Below are 18208 nucleotides of genomic sequence, written 5' to 3' on the forward strand. Positions count from 1 at the left end.
ATGTTTCCTTCACCTCTGTTCTTGCTTATTTACCCAGCTTGTTGCAGTTGTGCATTAATCATACGAAACTGTTCCAAGTATGCCTATTAAGTAATTGAATTCTGTACTTTTGTAAAATATCAGGATTATTTCCATTTTATCACTGTTATTTCGTAGTGTAGCCTTATTTCGTTTAGGTCCTTGCCTGGGATTTTAGGTCTTCCGTAATTATTTCATAGTAAGTCACCCTGTTACCAGAAGAACTTTACACCCAGGGCCACCTGCTTCTCTTAAGGTTCAAAAGCTGCCTTCCCTGTACCCTGTGTCCTAGTGTTCCTGGGCCTCTACCAGAGCCACCTCCCTGGAAAAGATGAACCCAGTTAAAAGGGTAAGGACCCCAAGCTCAGTTACTAAAGACCACCACTACCAGGCAAGGACCTAGAGGCACCAGAAGAACTCAGGACCTCAGTGAGTTTTGGTGTCCTCAACAAACAGGACAAAACCAGAGCTGTTTCACTGGCAAGACCTAAATAAATATGTTTTCCTTCCATTCTCATGTTCTTTCAAAGTTAATAAAGCCAGGAATACTATGAAAGTAAATTCCAGGGAGGGTAATCCTCTTGACATTTAGTAGCTGCTCAGAGATCAAACCTGACACTAAACAGTGTGATTAGATAGACTCTATTTGAAGCCTTAGGGAGAAGAGTTTGTCTCCAAAAGCTAAACCACAGTGGGTTTCTTAGACTGAGCTCAACCCCTTAACCAAAGAATAGCTAATACTGATTATAATAGGATTAAAACAGCTTATTTATTCTTGTTTCCCTGTTTTCTAGAACTAAGTTAGGATCTAGAAGGATCAGGCTAGAGAGAGACCAGCTATAAAATCCCTCCCACCAATAAGAGACATATTTGAGTTAGTAGGTTCTTTTGTTTTATTTAATTTTTTTAAAAGATTTTATTTATTTATGTGACAGAGAGACAGCGAGAGAGGGAACACAGAGAGAGGGAACACAAACAGGGGAAGTAGGAGAGGGAGAAGCAGGCTTCCCGTTGAGCAGGGAGCCCGATGTGGGGCTTGATCCCAGGACCCCGGGATCATGACCTGAGCCAAAGGCAGACGCTTAACGACTGAGCCACCCAGGCACCCCAGAGTTAGTAGGTTCTTTTAAAAGTAAATATTCTCGGGGTGACTGCGTGGCTCAGTCAGTTAAGCGTCTGACTCTTGGTTTTGGCTCAGGTCAGGTCATGATCTCATGGTCGTGAGATCGAGCCCTGTGTTGGGCTCTGTACTTAGCATGGAGTCTGCTTGAGATGCTCTCTCCCTCTCCCCCTGCCCACCCGCCCCCGGCTCATGCTCGCGCTCTCGCTCGCTCTCAAATAAATAAAATAAATCTTAAAAAGAAAGTATATACTCTTTCCTAGAGTTTAGTCTAATGTGAATTACTCTAAACCAGCTATTTGCCTGTCTTTTAGCTGGTTCACCTTTCTGGGGGAATTAGCTTTGGTAGAAAAGCCTAGTAACATTAGGACACAGGGTGCAGGAAGGGTGGCTCCAGGGCTGTCCAAATCTCAGTGAAGGGCTTTGTAACCTCAGAGAAGTAGGTGGCACTGGGTGTCTGGGGTAACTATGGTAACAGGGAACTGGTGGCCTGCAGGAGTTAACAGCCAAAGTCCTAAAGGCTTTGCTGTATTGCTGAGAGCTGGCAACCATCCTCTATGCTGCTGGAAATACTGTGCCAAAGGGTTGTCTATATTTATAATCAAGGGAGCCCCCTTCTCTGCCAAAGTCTTTTCCTCAAATAAAAATAGAGATTAAAACTCGAAGTATGCTAACTCCTGTCATTTCCCCCATGTGATTAATACTGGTTAATTTACCATAATATCTTTGTTGTACTAACTCATAGAAAATAATGTAGGAAGACACACAGTGGTGATAATAACTAGTAATAACATAGCGCTTCCTATGTCCCAGGCATTGTCTAGGAGCTTTATGTGTAGCCCTCATGTAATCTGCACAGGAGCTTGTGAGGGAAGTGTCATTTTACAGATGAGGAAATAGGCACACAGAAGTCAGGCAAACTTGATCAAGGCCACGTAGCTAATCAATGCAGAGTCAGGATAGAATCATACAGAAGAGGGGCGCCTGGGTGGCTCAGATGGTTAAGCGTCTGCCTTCGGCTCAGGTCATGATCCTGAGTCCTGGGATCGAGTGCCGCATCGGGCTCCCTACTCGGCAGGAAGCCTGCTTCTCCCTCTGACCCTCCCCCCTCTCATGTATGCTCTCTCTCTCTCATTCTCTCTCTCTCTCTCAAAATAAATAAAATCTTAAAAAAAAATGATACAGGAACATATGAGAGCATTGTTCACGCACTGTGCCATACAGCTGCTCTTCCTCAGCTCTCTAACCTCCATTGTCAGTACTTGGTACGAGGGAAGAACAGTATGTTTAGCTCCACAAATAAGATTTTTTTAAACATGGGTGAATGCCCTGTATAAATCAATGAGTATGCATTTGATTATTTCTGAGAAACACATGCCCCCCAGTTTCCTGGGCAGTGATCCCAGGGGTATGAACGTGCCTTTGGAAAGATACTAGATTAGGGGCACCTTGTGGCTCAGTCGGTTGAGTGTCCGACTCTTGATTTCTGCTCGGGTTGTGATCTCAGGGTCATGGGATTGGGCTCCGCGTGGGGCTCTGTGCTCAGCGTGGAGTCTGCTTGTCCTCCCTCTGCTCCCCTACCCCTGGCCTGCGCGTGCACTCTCTCTCTCTCTTTCAGATAAATAAATACAATCTTAAAAAAAAAAAAACATACTAGATTAAAGAGAAAAAGGTTTCATCACTGATGTGTTTTGGGGGGGAAGTCATCAAAAGAAATTGAGGAAGAGAATAATAATCATTGAATTGACTGTAAGTAATATGAAATAGACTCCCTCTTCGTTTTCCCCATGTCAGCTCTCATTGCTCATAACAAATAAAATCAAGCCTAAACTGCATTATTAAGAATAAGCCCAGAACTGGACTGTGTCCCTCTAAATGGAACACACCCTGCCGACAACCTGGAGGAGATGGGGTTCTGTTCAGGGGGATGTGTATTGTTGTTCTCTGGGCCCCCGGGGTAACTGCTTCCAATGTATAAATCTTTCAACTTATCCTCTGTCTCTGCTATCTCATTTTATTGTACTTTTTAAAAAGGCCCCCTGATGGTTGAGCTGACCCACATGTTCATTCTCTTACTGCTTTTATAACTGTCATTCGCAGTCCTCATAGGAAATTGCCTGCCCTGGCCCTGGGTAGAGTTTGAGTATAAGGGAAGAGAGACATGATTTTATGCCCTTTTTGTACTGACAGTTTGAGCGAGTCACCTGTGACATCAGAGGGAAACATGGAAGTTCTTACCTATCCAAGTTTGGGCTACTTTGGACTCAACTCACCTGTAAAATGACTGACTTTGAAGTCTTTGTGCTAAATGTACATATCATTCCGGGTAAGCGGTTTTGGTTTTGCCCTGTTGGATAAAATTTGGTTTAGGCACAGAAATCATATCAAGAAGTCTCCTGAGCATGTGTAGACACAGCTTTGGAAAGGCATGCCAGGACAGGGAGCTCTTAGAGCTCGTAGATAGGATGTTTTTGGTAAGTGGGAAAATAGAGAAAGAAGATGGGTTTTTCCACGTGTGTCTTCAAGTCTAGTTTTTCCCCTGGGTTTAGTGAGAGGTCCACCCATAATGTGTCACAGGGTTATTCCAGCTATCAGCAGCCTGCTATATGCAGCTGGGAAAAAGTGGGTGAAAGGAGAAGTTAACAAAATGCATTTTTTGCTCTCCTTTAATTCCTGCCTTGGCCTAATGGTAGGACTCACACCCAAAACAAGGGTGGATGGTGTGGGGGTATGTGTAGGTTGTCCTTGAGTGGCATTGCCAAGGGTGAGCAGGGTCAGCTTGTAAGTGGAGTTGTACCATAAGATGAAAAGTCCAGAAGTCTCATGCAGTGACTTATGGTACCTCTGCTCAATGTGTGCCATTGGAACCAGCTCCTCACTCAGCATCTGAACATCATCCTGAGATTCCCTCTCTTTGGGCAGTCCATCTATGAACTCCACGGCTGCCAGTATCACTGAATCACCAGCATACTAAAGCTACACTATCCGAATAGCTTATTAATTCTGCATAAATCAGATCAATCAAACCTGTAACAGACTGTGCACTTGTAAAAAAGTGTGTGCCATTGGAACTAGCTCCTCACTCAGCATCTGAACATCTTCCCGAGATTCCCTCTCTTTGGGCAGCATGCCAAGAGCTGTCTGTTCAGCATGGCAGTTCTCAATTGGTCCTTCACATATTACATTTCCATTGGTCAAGATGTCTTACCTTGGCAGCAGACATGAAGATTCATGAGCTCACTAGTCTGTGTTCTTCATGCGCCCCGTCCAGTCAAGCTACAGTCAGATTATTTGGTGGATTGGTTGGCCTATTGGTGAGAGATTAGGGATAGTTTGATATAACTTCTAGGCCAGTGCTTCTCAAGCTCATCACTGTTGACATTTTGGGCTGGATAACTCTTTGTTGTGGAGGGCTGTCCTGTGCATTGTAGGATATTTGGCACTTTTAACTGATCATGGCAAAATATTCACTCTTTTGAACTTTACATCATCATTTGATGTCAAACAATGAAGCAAATCCCAACAGTATATACAAAAACAGCTTTGCATTTACAAAAGATTGTTTCCCATACTGATTAATTCAGGCAGCTAACTCATTGGTTTATGCAACTTTATTGAAGAAAAATGAATCAGTTACTAGCAGAGCTATTAGTTGATCACTCATCCATTGACAACTTGCATCATTTATTCAGTGCTATATTAAACAGTGTATTGGAAGATAGATTAACTAATAGCTCCAAGCCTCCTTAACAATTTAAATGAGAATTACAAAATGTTTGAGACCCTATTTTGGAATACTTCCAATTTCCATTCTCTGTAGAACAAGAACAGGTCATTCCTTTATTGACATGCATAAAATACATCACATTTTCTGTTCTGCTGATGCTATAAATTCAATACCAGTTCTCTAGCCACATCAGTTATGAGCATAAAGTATATCATGTAACCTCAAATCTCTAACAGTGGAAGCCTTAAAAAAAGACTGGATGCTAGAATAATGCTGCTTCCTTTGATGTGACAACTGAGCATCCATCTCCCTCCCCCTCAGATGATTTCTTCAGCATGTTAGAGCAGTGAGGAATGGTTTTAGTCTCATAACCAAGTTAGAGTGAAGACATTGGCCACATTAATACACATGCTCCATTTTTAAAAAAAATTCTGAATCTTGGGCAACTGTTCTCTTGTAACTACTTTACAGTTTCTAAAAGCAGTTATTGTCCAAAGCTGGAAGAACTTAAGTCTTCTCAGATGAGCATGTGAATGAATGGAGGGAGGTAAACAAAAAATAAAATTAAAAAAGATGAGGTCTGGGGCGCCTGGGTGGCTCAGTCGGTTAAGCGGCTGCCTTCAGCTCAGGTCATGATTCCAGAGTCCTGGAATCGAGCCCCACATTGGAATCCTTGCTCTGTGGGGAGCCTGCTTCTCCCTCTCCCTCTGCCTCCCTGCCGCTCCCCCTGCTTGTGCTCTCTGTCTCTCTCACTATCTCTCTCTCTATCAAATAAAATCTTTAAAAAAAAAAAAAAGATGAGGTCTGATAGGGGAGCAGCCGGATAAGAAAATCAAAAAAGGAACAGTAATTTAAAGTTTATTCCAGCTATAATGCAGCTTATTCTGACTTTAAGGTAGCATCACATGGCATACTTCTGAGTCCATTCCCGAGATACTCTGTTGTACTTATCTCTGTTTTATAGATCCGTGCAATCTCTGGCACTAGGGGGTCATCTGGGTTTGGATCACATAGCAGTGAACAAACGGATAAAAGAACTTTAGAAATAGTTAAAGCAGGAGACCACTGTGATCTTAGAATATCGAGACAAATGCTGCCATTACTGTTAATATCTGGATGATAAATTCTTGTTGTAAATGCAACCTTAGGTGGTTTGAAGGGGTAGTCTGTAGGAAAATGAATTGTCAAAAAGAATACACCGCCTTGATATGGGCTGTCGTTAGGTCCCATAATTGTGGCTTGCCAGTGAAACATATCATCCCCAACTGGACCTGCAGAACATTGTGCTGGAGGGTCATGGGCCAAATCACGGAGTTCCTTATTAATCCGTTTCAGTGACATAATCTGTGCTTTTCGTCTGGCTCCTCACTCTCTCGGTGTGTGCTCAAAGGTCTGGCCAAAACTCTTGATTATCCGGGCGGCAGGGAAGGATTGTCTCTTCGTCTCACACTGGCTCTGCCAGACACAGGCACCATTTGCAAAAACAGAGCAGATCAGCACTCGCACAGGCCCCGGAGAGACCCTGATGAATCCAGGTCCCTTAAAACGGTTGCGATCCAGGGTGGGTGGGGTGGCGTGGTAAAGCCACCAACAGCCTCTATGCCGTACTTCAGCCCGAAGAGGAGGTGAGGGTGACGGGAAGAGCGGAGGGGCAGCTACAAGTTTGACTCCCCAGCCTCTCGAAAGGAAGAGACCCGGGTGGGAGAGGAAGAGGCGTAGGAGCTACATTAAACTAAATTTTTAACACCTAACCCAAAAGTCAGGACTGTGCAGGAGTCAGTTAGCCTTATATTAGGCAGAACTAGGGTTACACGTGGTCCTAGGCACTGTCTGCATCTCTGCTGCTTTGACCCACAACCCCCGCCCCCCCATGGGCCTCAGTGCTATGTCGTGACCCATTTGCAGGAGAGGGGGTCTGATTTCCTCTTGGAATCAATGCATGGATGGGCATTTTGTGGGTGACCAGAGAACATCAGTCATTAGCAAGGGCTCTCTGAGTCTGGGTCAGTGCTCAGTGCTCCTATTCCATCAGCCTTCTAGGGCCTCTGTGCCCAAGCACTAATGTTTCCTTTCCAGGCCGGGTCTTTAAACAGGTGAAAAGAAAGGTGTAACTGTTGTAGATATGAGTATCAAGTGGTGGTTGTAGGCATTGCTGGAGGGGATTTTAGTTCCTTTCCAAAAATGTATCTTTGCCTAGCTAAGGGAATGCTGTTTATGAGGTTTTGTATCTTTAAGAGAGAACCTATTTGAGAGAAGCTTTCATGGGGATGTGGGTTTGTCCTTATTGATAGTCTGATGGTGGGCAGAGCCCCCAGAAGTTGAAAATCGCTTTCCTGGCTGAGCAGCTGGCCATGTGTAGGCCACCTCGGAGCCAGCTTTGGACACACTCTTGACTGAAGGCCCCTGGCACTCTGCTGTGGAAAGTAGGAGGAATTGAAATTTCAACCTGGCATCTTGGGAAAAGCACATCAGTTTGGAATGCCTCGCATGCAGATTCGTGGTCCCTCTCTGCCTTTCCACCTCTCCCCTCTGCCTATTGTTATTGGATCTGGTCTTCTAGTAAGCAAGCTGCTGCCTAAAACTAGACCACTCTCTACTGGGAAGTGCCGTCATCACTTTTGGACATCAGATTCTTTGAAATAGTCTCTTTTCAGAGCCATAACGCAAGGTCTTCTAAGACACTGGCAACCTCATAGGAATTTCTCTTAGGTGCTAAGGGAAGAGTTGCTGTCTTTGTACACTTACCCTTTCACCGGGTGGTATCTCTTATTTGTTCTTGGGGCCTTGCACAGCATCCAGCTACTTGGGAAACAGAGGCCTTAAAGTTTCTACATTAAGGTGAGGAAACTGAGACCATAATACGTTCAACTAACTTCTTAAAATTATAGTGAAGTGATATTCTAGTTTAGAACTTTTATGCTGGTCATTTATTCAAACCATGTTATTGACCTACCAATAGGCACCAGAAACACAAAGATGACTGGAATAATTCCCCTCCCTAGCAGAGCCTCTGGTTTTGGGGTGCATTCAGACCAGTGAACAGGAGATAGACGCGTGAAAGAGCCCTTCAGGAGGACAGAAGTAGAGCCCGTAATTAGAATTGGGAAGCAATAGGCAGAAGTAGGAGAGAAAAAAAATGGATGGTCTTGGCTTACCTTGTTGAACCGTCCTTCTCTTTACCTGCCTCTTAGGATTTCAGAGGTCAGCCCCACAGGGGGATTGATTTCATAGATTATATATACTTAACTATACAGAATCTCCTGGGTTATGAGGCACGTATATAAACTAATAGGTTAAAATAGTTTACTGAAGGCCCATTGCACAACAGTTACCCCCTTCTGAGATTTCACCCTTCGGTATGTGAAGGTGGGCAGCCAGAGAAGGAAAGTAGAATATTGCTAGAGCACAGCTCTCCTGAGACTTAAGAGAAAAGACAACCAGACCCCTGTGCTTTAGACATGCCCACAACTTCCCAACGCCCAAGAGGTAGCTACTTGGTAGGGTGACCCAGCTGACTATTAAGGAGCAAGTCAAGTTTTATCTGTGAGATAGTACAACACATGAAAAAAATCTATTGTCAAGAGAGCTACATGATGCACTGGTAATAATTTTTGTAATGAAAGATAGGGTATATACTTTTTTTTCTTTTTTTAGATTTTTATTTATTCAATTGACAGAGAGAGACACAGCGAGAGAGGGAACACAAGCAGGGGGAGTGGGAGAGAGAGAAGCAGGCTTCCCGCCGAGCAGGGAGCCCGATGTGGGGCTCGATCCCAGGACCCCGGGATCATGACCTGAGCCGAAGGCAGACACTTAACGACTGAGCCATCCAGGCGCCCCAGGGTATATACTTTAAAACAAAGCCCTTTGCCTTGGCCAAATATGACATGTCCTGCCATCTGCCAAAAAGGCGCCTTTGGGACATACCATAATAACAGCAGGAAGAATAATTTAACATTAGTAAATGAACTTAAGGGTAAAAGTTTCATGGGATCACACAGATCAAGAGCAAAGGTTATGAATGGTGGAGAAAGGGCCACTCAGTACCCTGCTAAAGGGGGGGCACATGCCCTCAGCATTCCTGAGAGACTGTCCCAGTCTGCATGAGTCCCCATTCCCATGTGGGTGGTTTTTTCTGGTGCTGTTCTGATTTGTTCCCTGTTGGGTTTTTCCCTTCTTAGCTTCTGTCATGTAATATTTAGCACAGAATTTCCCAACTCTTGGTCATTAAATATCTCCAAAGCAACTGAGCTTCCCCTTGAATCCACATAACCTACTTTTCTCTGTGCCCCACATAAAAATACAGTTACCCCAAATGAAGAATAAATTGTTCATGAGTAAGGGGCAATTAACAATTTCATCCTGCGTGGTTTAGTGGAAAGAGCCTAAGCTTCGGAGTAACACAGCCCTGGGTTTAGTCTTGGATCTGCCTCCTCTGAACCTTTGGGCATGTTACTTGACATCACAGAGCCTCAGGCCCCCCGGTGTCATAGTGGTAAACGTGGGGATTGGCCAGCTTGATGTGACAGGCACTGGCCGGTGTGTGCAGCACAGCTGTCCTAGCACATGACACAGGCAGCTGTCTGCTCCTTCATCACCTGCTTCACAAGCAGGCTCTGTGAACTTCTGCTCCCTGCCAGTAGGAAGCCATAGAAGAGTCTGTGGAAAGGTAGGTGTGTAGAGGCAAAAGCCCCCTTGCCCTAAGAGTGGTTCAGACACTTCTTTCTTTGGTCTCCAAAGCAAGAGGATCCCTTTCCATGGACAGCTGCAGGGCTTGCAAAGTGGTTAGTGCCCCCTTAGAATGAGAAATCTCTGTAAAAGGTATAAAAAAATGTGAGCCCAGTCAAGCAGAGTCCGCTAAGGCAAATGAACTGAGGGGCGAAGAGGGAGAGAGCCCAAATTGGTAGTTGCAGGCACCAGCTCATAAGCAAAGAAAGGCCTTTTATCAGCCCTAGTAAATCCTTCCTCCCTGGATTGGGTTCTAGGCTGGGATTGACCTCCTGATCCTCTTCACAGATACCAGATCGCATTGTCCAGCTTGACTAGAACAGTGAGGAGGTCCCTGAGGCAGGTGACCAATTCCATTATTTTCTGTTTCTAAGCCTGAATTGGCATGGTGCGTGCTCTGCCTGATTTTCAGGCCACTAAGCAAAAACGCATATAGGAACTGTAGCTCAAAGCAAGATGAAAGGAGTGGATTAATATCCACGGTGACTCCTAATTATGACCAGCCTGGCTCGAGTTACCAGGGTCCAGCTGCAGCCTAATAAATTCCAAAAGGAAGCAGGCCCAAGACCCAGGCTTTGTCCCACATAGGAAAACATGTCTGGGCTAGACGGTGGTTCTGTTTTAGACTAGCCACCACTTCAAATGGTTTCATCCATCTTTCCCAGGAACAGGAGGAAGCATGGGAGAATATAGTTTCTGTATCATTTCCAACAAGAGCAGGGAGAAAACATAATTAAGGCACAAATTCCCCATCTTAGCCTTGTCAGGATTAGGGTTCTGTGTGAGGAGGGGTACACTAATTTCCCAGGGGATTTTGTGAATGTTTCTGAGACCAGTGAACAAGGCAACATTGGTCACTTTGACCAATTTTGCATCGGGTCCAGGAATTTTTATTTATACTGCCAGCCTGGTAATTCTTTCTTCAGGAGGCTTCATCTTCCTTAACACCTCCTTGAGACCTAGTTCATGGTTTGGCGCTTTCTTTCAAGCAAGATCGTGGACAGGCAAGGCTTTGGGCGGATGTGTGAGGAGGCCATCTGAAATGACTTTAGTTCATCTTCCTTAAAAAAGAAATCGCAACAAAAATATCCAGTAACTTGATAAGGGAAACAGAAGTAAGAAAGAGCAACCTCAAGGGAGAATCTCTGTATTCCAAAACGGCAGAGTGCTCAAATGGTACCAGTCATTTCAAATCACAGGGCCATCTCTTACTAGAACATGGCCACAGTTGACACCTGTTGATACCCTGGGTCATTGGTCTCTCCCAGCAGATAGGTGACACCCATAGTCCATCAGAGTGCAGGCTCCCAGGGGCAGGAGTCTTGCCTGTGTTGTCCGCTGGTACACCCAAGCACCTAGCACAGTGCCTGGCTGGAAGTAGCTATATTGAATAACTACTAATAATTGTTTAATGTATGGTTGAATGAATGAATTCGAACATCCATTCAACTTACCAGATATGGCAAATATGATGAAAATCAATCCTCAAGCTCAGTTCACTGTGCCTTTTCCTAAAGTCCTTTTTAGACTTTCAGATTTCATTCAAGCTTTTCCAGGCTTATAAAGAAGGAAAGGAAAAAGGAATGGGGAAACAGGCCAGACAGGAATGTGGTAGAAGGAGAGAAGCCCCTCAGATGTTCCAGTCTCTTAGCTGACATCCTTCGCAGTTGCCTGAATTCCTACAGTGCACTGGCAGCTAGCTACCACTGCAGGAGGGAAGGGGAAAGAAGAGCCGCCTGGGAGGACTGGGAGGGCCCGCCTCTTCAGTGTCATCCGCGTCCCTCACATCCCTTCAGGAGTCGGACAGACACAAATAAAGGCTTTTGGCAGCTCTTGTACATCAGCTGAGAGCAGGTTGTCCTGTTAGGAAAAAATATTTCTTTCAGGATGATGTATGGAGCTCATGCAGGCCGTGACTGTTCCCAGACAGAGCCCTTAGGTCAGGCCCAGAGCCTTTGCCTATTTAGGGTATGACCCAGATCCTGGGAGCCGTTTGCTTTTGGTATGTGTGAAGCTGGAATTGGCCTCCCATGACCTGAGATCTGACTTAGTGAAGATTCGGCCTTGGCAGTCATTCGAAATCTTTCATCCACTTTGAGCTCAAAATCCCCGTGTAGTTGCTGTCGCGCGGAAGCATGTGAAGTGGGGAGGCCAGGTGGGCCCTGGCCAGCCAGCCTGACCCCACTGCTTATCCTCTCACTTGCCGAACCCACATCTGTCAGCTGTTTTTACATCTGCGCTCCTATAGCCCTTGCTCCCATGTCCCCTTCTGTTCATTGAAGGAGGAGGATCCAGGGGACGAGGGGGAGGTCCTGTGTCTGTCACTGTGTTACAGCCACTGCCTGGGCCTCCTCCACTCTTCCTTCCTTTGATATCGTAGTTTATCATCACCACCTGGTTAATCTAGCACATAGCCCCTTGCTTATCACAGAGAACCAAATGTGCTGGTTTGGTTGATTTCTTTTTTTTTTCATTTCCCATGGTGTTTTGAGGTTATGGGCTGGGAATGTTAAGCATATTTTGGCAGTTGGTGAGTTTTGGTACTTGCCGAGTATCCTCTGAAGTGCCACCTTCCCTTTGGGAAAACGGAACCTCCGTGGGAACTCGGCCCTAAAGGCAATGTCGTGCAATGCCCTTGTTGCTCAAAGCTCTGGGTGAGTCTAGCTCCATGTGGACATGGACCCAGTGGTGTAGGAAGACCGAAACAGTAAGGCAACTCTATTCCTTCCACCTCAAGTCTTGAAAATCTCCAGTGGGACCCTTCTAACAGTTTTCATGAAAAAGCATCCTTTCTCTTGGGGGACTGATGTATGAATGATCTGAAAAGTTCTGAGAGCCTCTTGTTTCTTTTTTATTGATTGTGGCCAAGCCCAGAATTAAGTCAACGTTTCTCCTCCCCAGAGCCCCGAACTGTGGGTTTGGGCTGCCAAGTTCTGTTGCTTGATGATCTATTAGTCCACAGAGCTTATAGAAACCCCAGAGAAATAACTCTGGAAGGAGGACAGAATGTCATTGAAAATGCCAGATTCTGTGCTCTAAGTCGCTTTCATGTAGTTCTGTGTCCCTCATCTTGAAAATTATAGTGGGGAGGAGATAATGGTGAGGAGTCCCAAAGGGGAAAGTAGAACAGGACTCTATGGAAACACTCCTTCCTTTTCTTTTCTTCTCTTAACATCATAAATCCAGGAAGAGCATGATAGTCTTCTGAATTAATGCTGTCCTCCTTGGATTCAGATCTTGGTTCCACTGCTTACTAGCTGTGTGACATTGGACAGGCTGCCTAATGTCTCTGAATTTCAGTTACTTCATTTGCAAACCATTACCTATCTCATAGAATTTTCTTTAAAGCTGGCTAGGCTAACTCCATATTCCTCCAGAAAGTCTTCCTTGACTACCCTAAGTGGAGCTGCCCTTCTATGTACTCCCATAGTACCACCGCGTGCATGAGCCGTAACACGTGAGACATCATTCTGAAATGATTCCTGTGCAGGACTCTCTCTTCTGTGACTAGCCTACAGCTCCTTAAGAGTAGAGAGTGTTTTAATCTGCTTTGTTTCCCAAGGTTCTAGTAGAATTTCTGGCAAACAGTATGGTGTTTTTGTTTTGTTTTGTTTTGTTTTTGTTTTGTTTTGTTTTTTAAAGATTTTATTTATTTATTTGACAGAGAGAGACACAGCAAGAGAGGGAACACAAGCAGGGGGAGTGGGAGAGGGAGAAACAGGCTTCCCGCTGAGCAGGGAGCCTGATGTGGGGCTCGATCCCAGGACCCCAGGATCATGACCTGAGCCGAAGGCAGGCGCTTAACAACTGAGCCACCCAGGCGCCCCAAACAGTATGGTTTTTACCCGCTAAAAACAGACATCACTTCTTGAGTGGTTCTCTCCATGAGTGTGTTTGTTCGCTCTACCTTGAAATTGCTTGTATCTGAATTGATGAGCATGAGTTGTTTGTTTCCCTGAAGTGACCATTCTTATTCTCTTCTTCGTTCCCTATCTAAGAGATATACTGGTTTTTATTCTTTATCTGTGGAGTTCCCCAAAACTTTATACTTGGGGAGTGGTTTCCATTTATTTCACTTTCTTATTTGCTTTCTGTTTAAGGGTATTTGTCAAAAATACATGACGGGAAGGAAAGAATCAAATGATATTATAGTCAGGGGATCCTTAGCCTTTCATGTTTATCATGTTGGGTTTTGATGAGGAGAAGAAGCAAGAGAGGACAGGGAGACTGATGTTTGGAAATGATGAACTGGTGCAGTTAGAACCTGGGGCGGGGCGGGGGGCAGATTTGGAGGATGCTGCGGCAGCATCCACCTGCTGTGCTCCCTTTCTCTTTTTTGCTATTACCTGGAGTCCACATATTTCCTAATCTTCCACATGCCCTGATCTTGCATCATAGCTTACACTTTGGGGGCCCTGAGGTCAGTGTTGAAGAATGGCCCAGGGATGTGTAAAATGCCCCAACTGGGGTTGCAAAAACTAGGACAGGTGGGCATTGCACAGGGCCCTAGGGAGCCCAGGGATTCATGCTGTGACCCCATCATTAGACATTTTGTAGATGAACGTGCCCTGGGTCTTGCTTTTTAGTAAAGATTGTCTAGTAAATTTGAAAGATGCTATTTGGTGGAAGATCCAGATAAATCTGACAGATGTACTGAGACTTTATTCTGTGACTTCCTGGACTCATAAAAAGTTCTCTCTAATGACAATATGGAGAGGTCCAGAACATCGTACACAACAAAAGTGCCAGGCTTCCACAAGATTTTCTGTGCACCTGTCGTGTCACAAAAATTACTCAGTATTCCCACCCCTTTCCTTTAGTCCTTCATTACAGAGATTCTGGCTTTCCCCTGATAGACCACCTGTCACCCAACACTGGGTTGGTATGATATTGCCTGCCAAAACCCAGTGTCATCTCTTAGAGGTTAGAATGTCACCAAAGGTCATGTGGGCTCTGTTCCCACCCCGGTCTCTTCCTCTCCTCTACCACTTTAAGAATACTGCCACAGATCTAGTAGTACCAACCTGCCGTTACAGGTCACTGTACCTTAACTGTTGCTGTTCCCTCTGCCCAGAACTCCCTTCCCATCTTTGTCAAGTAACTCTTGTTCGCAACCCAGAGCAAATGGATGCAACATACCTGCACAAAAATACACACAAACTGGTGCTAAGAATGTTACTGACATCAGTTATAGCACTTAACTTGTATTTGCTGGATACTGCCCATGTGCTGGGTTTAAGTAGAAGAGGAAGATGACAGGTTCAGGGCCCATGCAGTTGGTACACACATGTACTTGTGTATATATGTATATAATTTCATCCCATATCCATATTAATCCTAGGAGTTGGGGGCTGTCCTCATTTATAGATCAGGAAAATGAGCTCTCAGTAGTTACGAAATTTTCCTAAGATCCTTCAGCTGGTCACTGGCAGAGCCAGGTGTCTAGCCTGGATTTGTCTGACTCTAAATCTAAACCTACATCATATTACAGGGAAGACATACAGTAAAGAATAAATATAATGGGCCTCTTCTAACCAAATTTGGGATAAAAAGGCACATCAAAAAGAATAATGCTGGGTATTCAGGAGGGCACCTATTATGATGAGCACTGGGTGTTATACGCACCTACTGAATCATTGAACACTGCATCAGAAACTAATGAGGTGCTGTATGCTGGCTGACTGAATGTAATAAAAAAAATGCATAATGATGAAGGAGATAATAAGGAGGGAGACAGGGAAATTTCTAGAATAAAGGAGATTAAGAAAACATGGCAAATACAACACTTAAGTTTTTCAAAGTCCGTGAGTCCTGGTTTTTGAGAGAGAGAGAAATGGGAAAAGTTCTTTACAAAGAGTGACAGTGGTGAAGGAATGATAAAATTTTTAAAATCCCCATTCATCAATGGGTACTAAAATCCCTGGATGAAAGGATAGTCCCATGGTTTCTACGTATCACCCCATGGATTACTTATTAATTACAAAGGGGGAAATATCTCTTTACAGCAGAAAGTTGGTTGGGCACCACTTTATTTATTTTTTTTAAAGATTTTATTTATTTATTTGACAGAGAGAGAGACAGTGAGAGAGGGAACACAAGCAGGGGGAGTGGGAGAGGGAGAAGCAGGCTTCCCGCTGAGCGGGGAGCCCGATGTGGGGCTCGATCCCAGGACCCTGGGATCATGACCTGAGCCGAAGGCAGACGCCCAACGACTGAGCCACCCAGGCGCCCCGGTTGGGCACCACTTTAACCAAGCAGTCAAGCTTTTGTCACCAAGAATGAGGCAACCCAGGCGCCTGGGTGGCTCAGTCAGTTAAGCAACTGCCTTCGGCTTAGGTCATGATCCCAGGGTCCTGGGATTGAGTCCCGCGTCTGGCTCCCTGCTCAGCGGGGAGCCTGCTTCTCCCTCTGCCCCTCCCCCTGCTTGTGCTCTGTCTGTCTGACTCTCTCTCTCTCTCTCAAAAATAAATATATAAATAAAAATGAAAAAAACAGTTTAAAAAAGATGAGGCAACCCGACTGTATTCCTCCTGTGTGCAGTGGAAGGGGCGCAGCCTCACCCACGTGGTGTTCTTACTAAATAGGAAGTGTTTACCATGAATCTAATCATGAGGAGACAGACAAATCCACAATGTGACAAGTTCTGCAAGCAACTAGCCTGGACACGTCTGTGGATCAGCCAAGAGCAGTGCATGAACCTTTCCTGGGTCCTGGGCCATCAGGGGGTGGGCAGCGGGCAGGACTCCCCTTCTCAGTGACAGCTGAAGGGGGCTTGGTCAGTGAGAAGCGCCTCCTTAGGGTCCGACCCAAGTCCCCTTTGCTCCTCCTCCCCAGTCACTGCCACCTCTTCCCTCCACTCTGCGCGGGTTCAGGGATGACAGAGGAGAGTAAGCCTGTGCTCCCCTCTCAGGGCAGATGGGCTGTCTTCCTGTTTCTCAGGCTCAAGGAAGGGTTGCCACTCTCACCGCGCAGCCCCTTCCTGGCCTCTGTGACCTCATCGACTTGCAGTCTGCCCCTTGGCTGGCTCCCTGGCCTTCATGGAAGCTCTGTCCCTCCTTTTATTGAGAGGAGTGGCGACTGCCTTGGATGCTTATATATCCTTCTGTCGGCGCCTCCCCGCTCCCCGCACACCTCCTCCATCCCCCCCACCACCTGTGGTTATTTGCCATCATTTGTCATAGAACTTTGAGGCTTTGCTTGTCTTGCAGGTTCAAGTATGAATGGTCTCGAAGAGCCTAGCATTGCCAAGCGACTCAGGGGCACTCCTGAACGGATCGAGCTGGAGAACTACCGCCTGTCTGTGAAACAGGCCGAGGAGCTGGAGGAGGTGCCCGAGGAGACGCAGGCTGAGCACAACCTGAGCAGTGTGCTGGACAAAGGCGCAGAGGAGGACGTGGCCAGCAGGTCAGCCTGTGCCCGGGGGCTGTAGCCCCATTTTCCTGTGTTCTGCTTCATGCCTGTGCTTTGTCCTAGCCGCCCCTTCCCCAGATGAATATACCGTCCTAGTGGGGGGGAGGCAGCACTGTACCCTCGGCATGGGATCTGGGTGCCACCTACCAGCTGTGTGACTCTAGGCAAGTCATGTAACCTCTCTGTGCCTCCATTTCCTCATCTGTGACATGAAGGCCATACTAGGACTTTCCTCCCAGAATTGGTGTGAGGGTTAAATAGCAAGAAGTGTTTAAAACAGTACGTGGCATGCATGTCGATGGCGATTGCCTTTAGTACTCCTTTGCATGGCACCAGACCATTCCCAAAGGACTTCCGTGTCCATCACCTCACTTGATCGTCCTCGAAGGAGGCCTGTGAAGTAGACCAGAGCCTATATCTTATCACTCTGTAATTACGGAAACTGCTGGTGACTAATACTAGGATCATGGATTGACTAAGACTCAGACTCAGGTTTCCCGGATCCAAGTCCAGGATGCTTCCTGTTTTCCCTACTGGCTGCTGATCTTCCCCTTTCCACGCAGTTTCCTGTCTCTTCATCTCGTTAGCCAGTAAGAATCACAACCCATGGGACGTAATTCAGAGATTTCAGTAAGTATTTCTTGGACACCTACCATGGCCTTAACACTTTGTCATTTGTTGAAAAGGTAACAGAACAAAAATGACAGTCCCGGGTCCTGCCCTCAGGCTGTTGTTGACAGGTGTACTGGAGGGACAAGACATGCGCAGAGGGACAACAGGAGGCCTGAAGCAGTGTGCTGTAGGGGGCGAGCAGGTCAGCGGTAGGAGCTTCAGGGTTGGAATTAGGGGCTCCTGTTATGACACCAGTTCGCCCTGCAGTCTTGGGGAAGCCACCTCACCTGTCCAGGCTTCTTGCTTCCTCCTCTAGGTAAAGAGAGGATCAGAAAACCTGCATCTCAGGGGCCACACACACAGCCAGTGGTTTTGTGCATGGCCATGCCAGTGTTTTAATGATGTCTCACTGAGTGATGCCTGAGGGGGACGTGCGCCCTCCAGCCCCCACAGGACTCCCTGAGTCCACTGTCTTTGCCCCAGGACCTTATGTTCATTACTGCCCAGGTCTGCCAGGGTCAGTACAGGAATCAGAGTGCTCCATGGAAGATGATCAAGGCCACCAAAAGAGAACAAGATGAAAGAGGGAGTAA

General features: G+C 46.0%; 1 protein-coding gene and 1 pseudogene across 17 annotated transcripts in view; one reads left to right on the forward strand and one right to left on the reverse strand.

Annotated features, from left to right (window-relative positions):
* Positions 1 to 18208, forward strand: part of MICAL3 (microtubule associated monooxygenase, calponin and LIM domain containing 3) — a 270467-nt gene that overhangs the window by 205212 nt on the left and 47047 nt on the right. For 16 of the 17 annotated variants that reach the window (XM_078075384.1, XM_078075389.1, XM_078075383.1 and 13 more), the window contains one exon: positions 16802 to 16997. In XM_078075384.1, coding sequence (XP_077931510.1) covers positions 16802 to 16997 — 196 coding nt within the window. Of the gene's footprint in view, positions 1 to 16801; positions 16998 to 17566; positions 17613 to 18208 lie in introns of those variants that run through there. The other variant, XM_078075399.1, reaches the window with a different exon arrangement.
* On the reverse strand, positions 5708 to 6381 carry LOC118542367 (ubiquitin-conjugating enzyme E2 D3 pseudogene; annotated as a pseudogene).

The sequence above is a fragment of the Halichoerus grypus genome, chromosome 6 (genome assembly GCF_964656455.1).
Source record: "Halichoerus grypus chromosome 6, mHalGry1.hap1.1, whole genome shotgun sequence".
NCBI lineage: Eukaryota > Metazoa > Chordata > Mammalia > Carnivora > Phocidae > Halichoerus > Halichoerus grypus.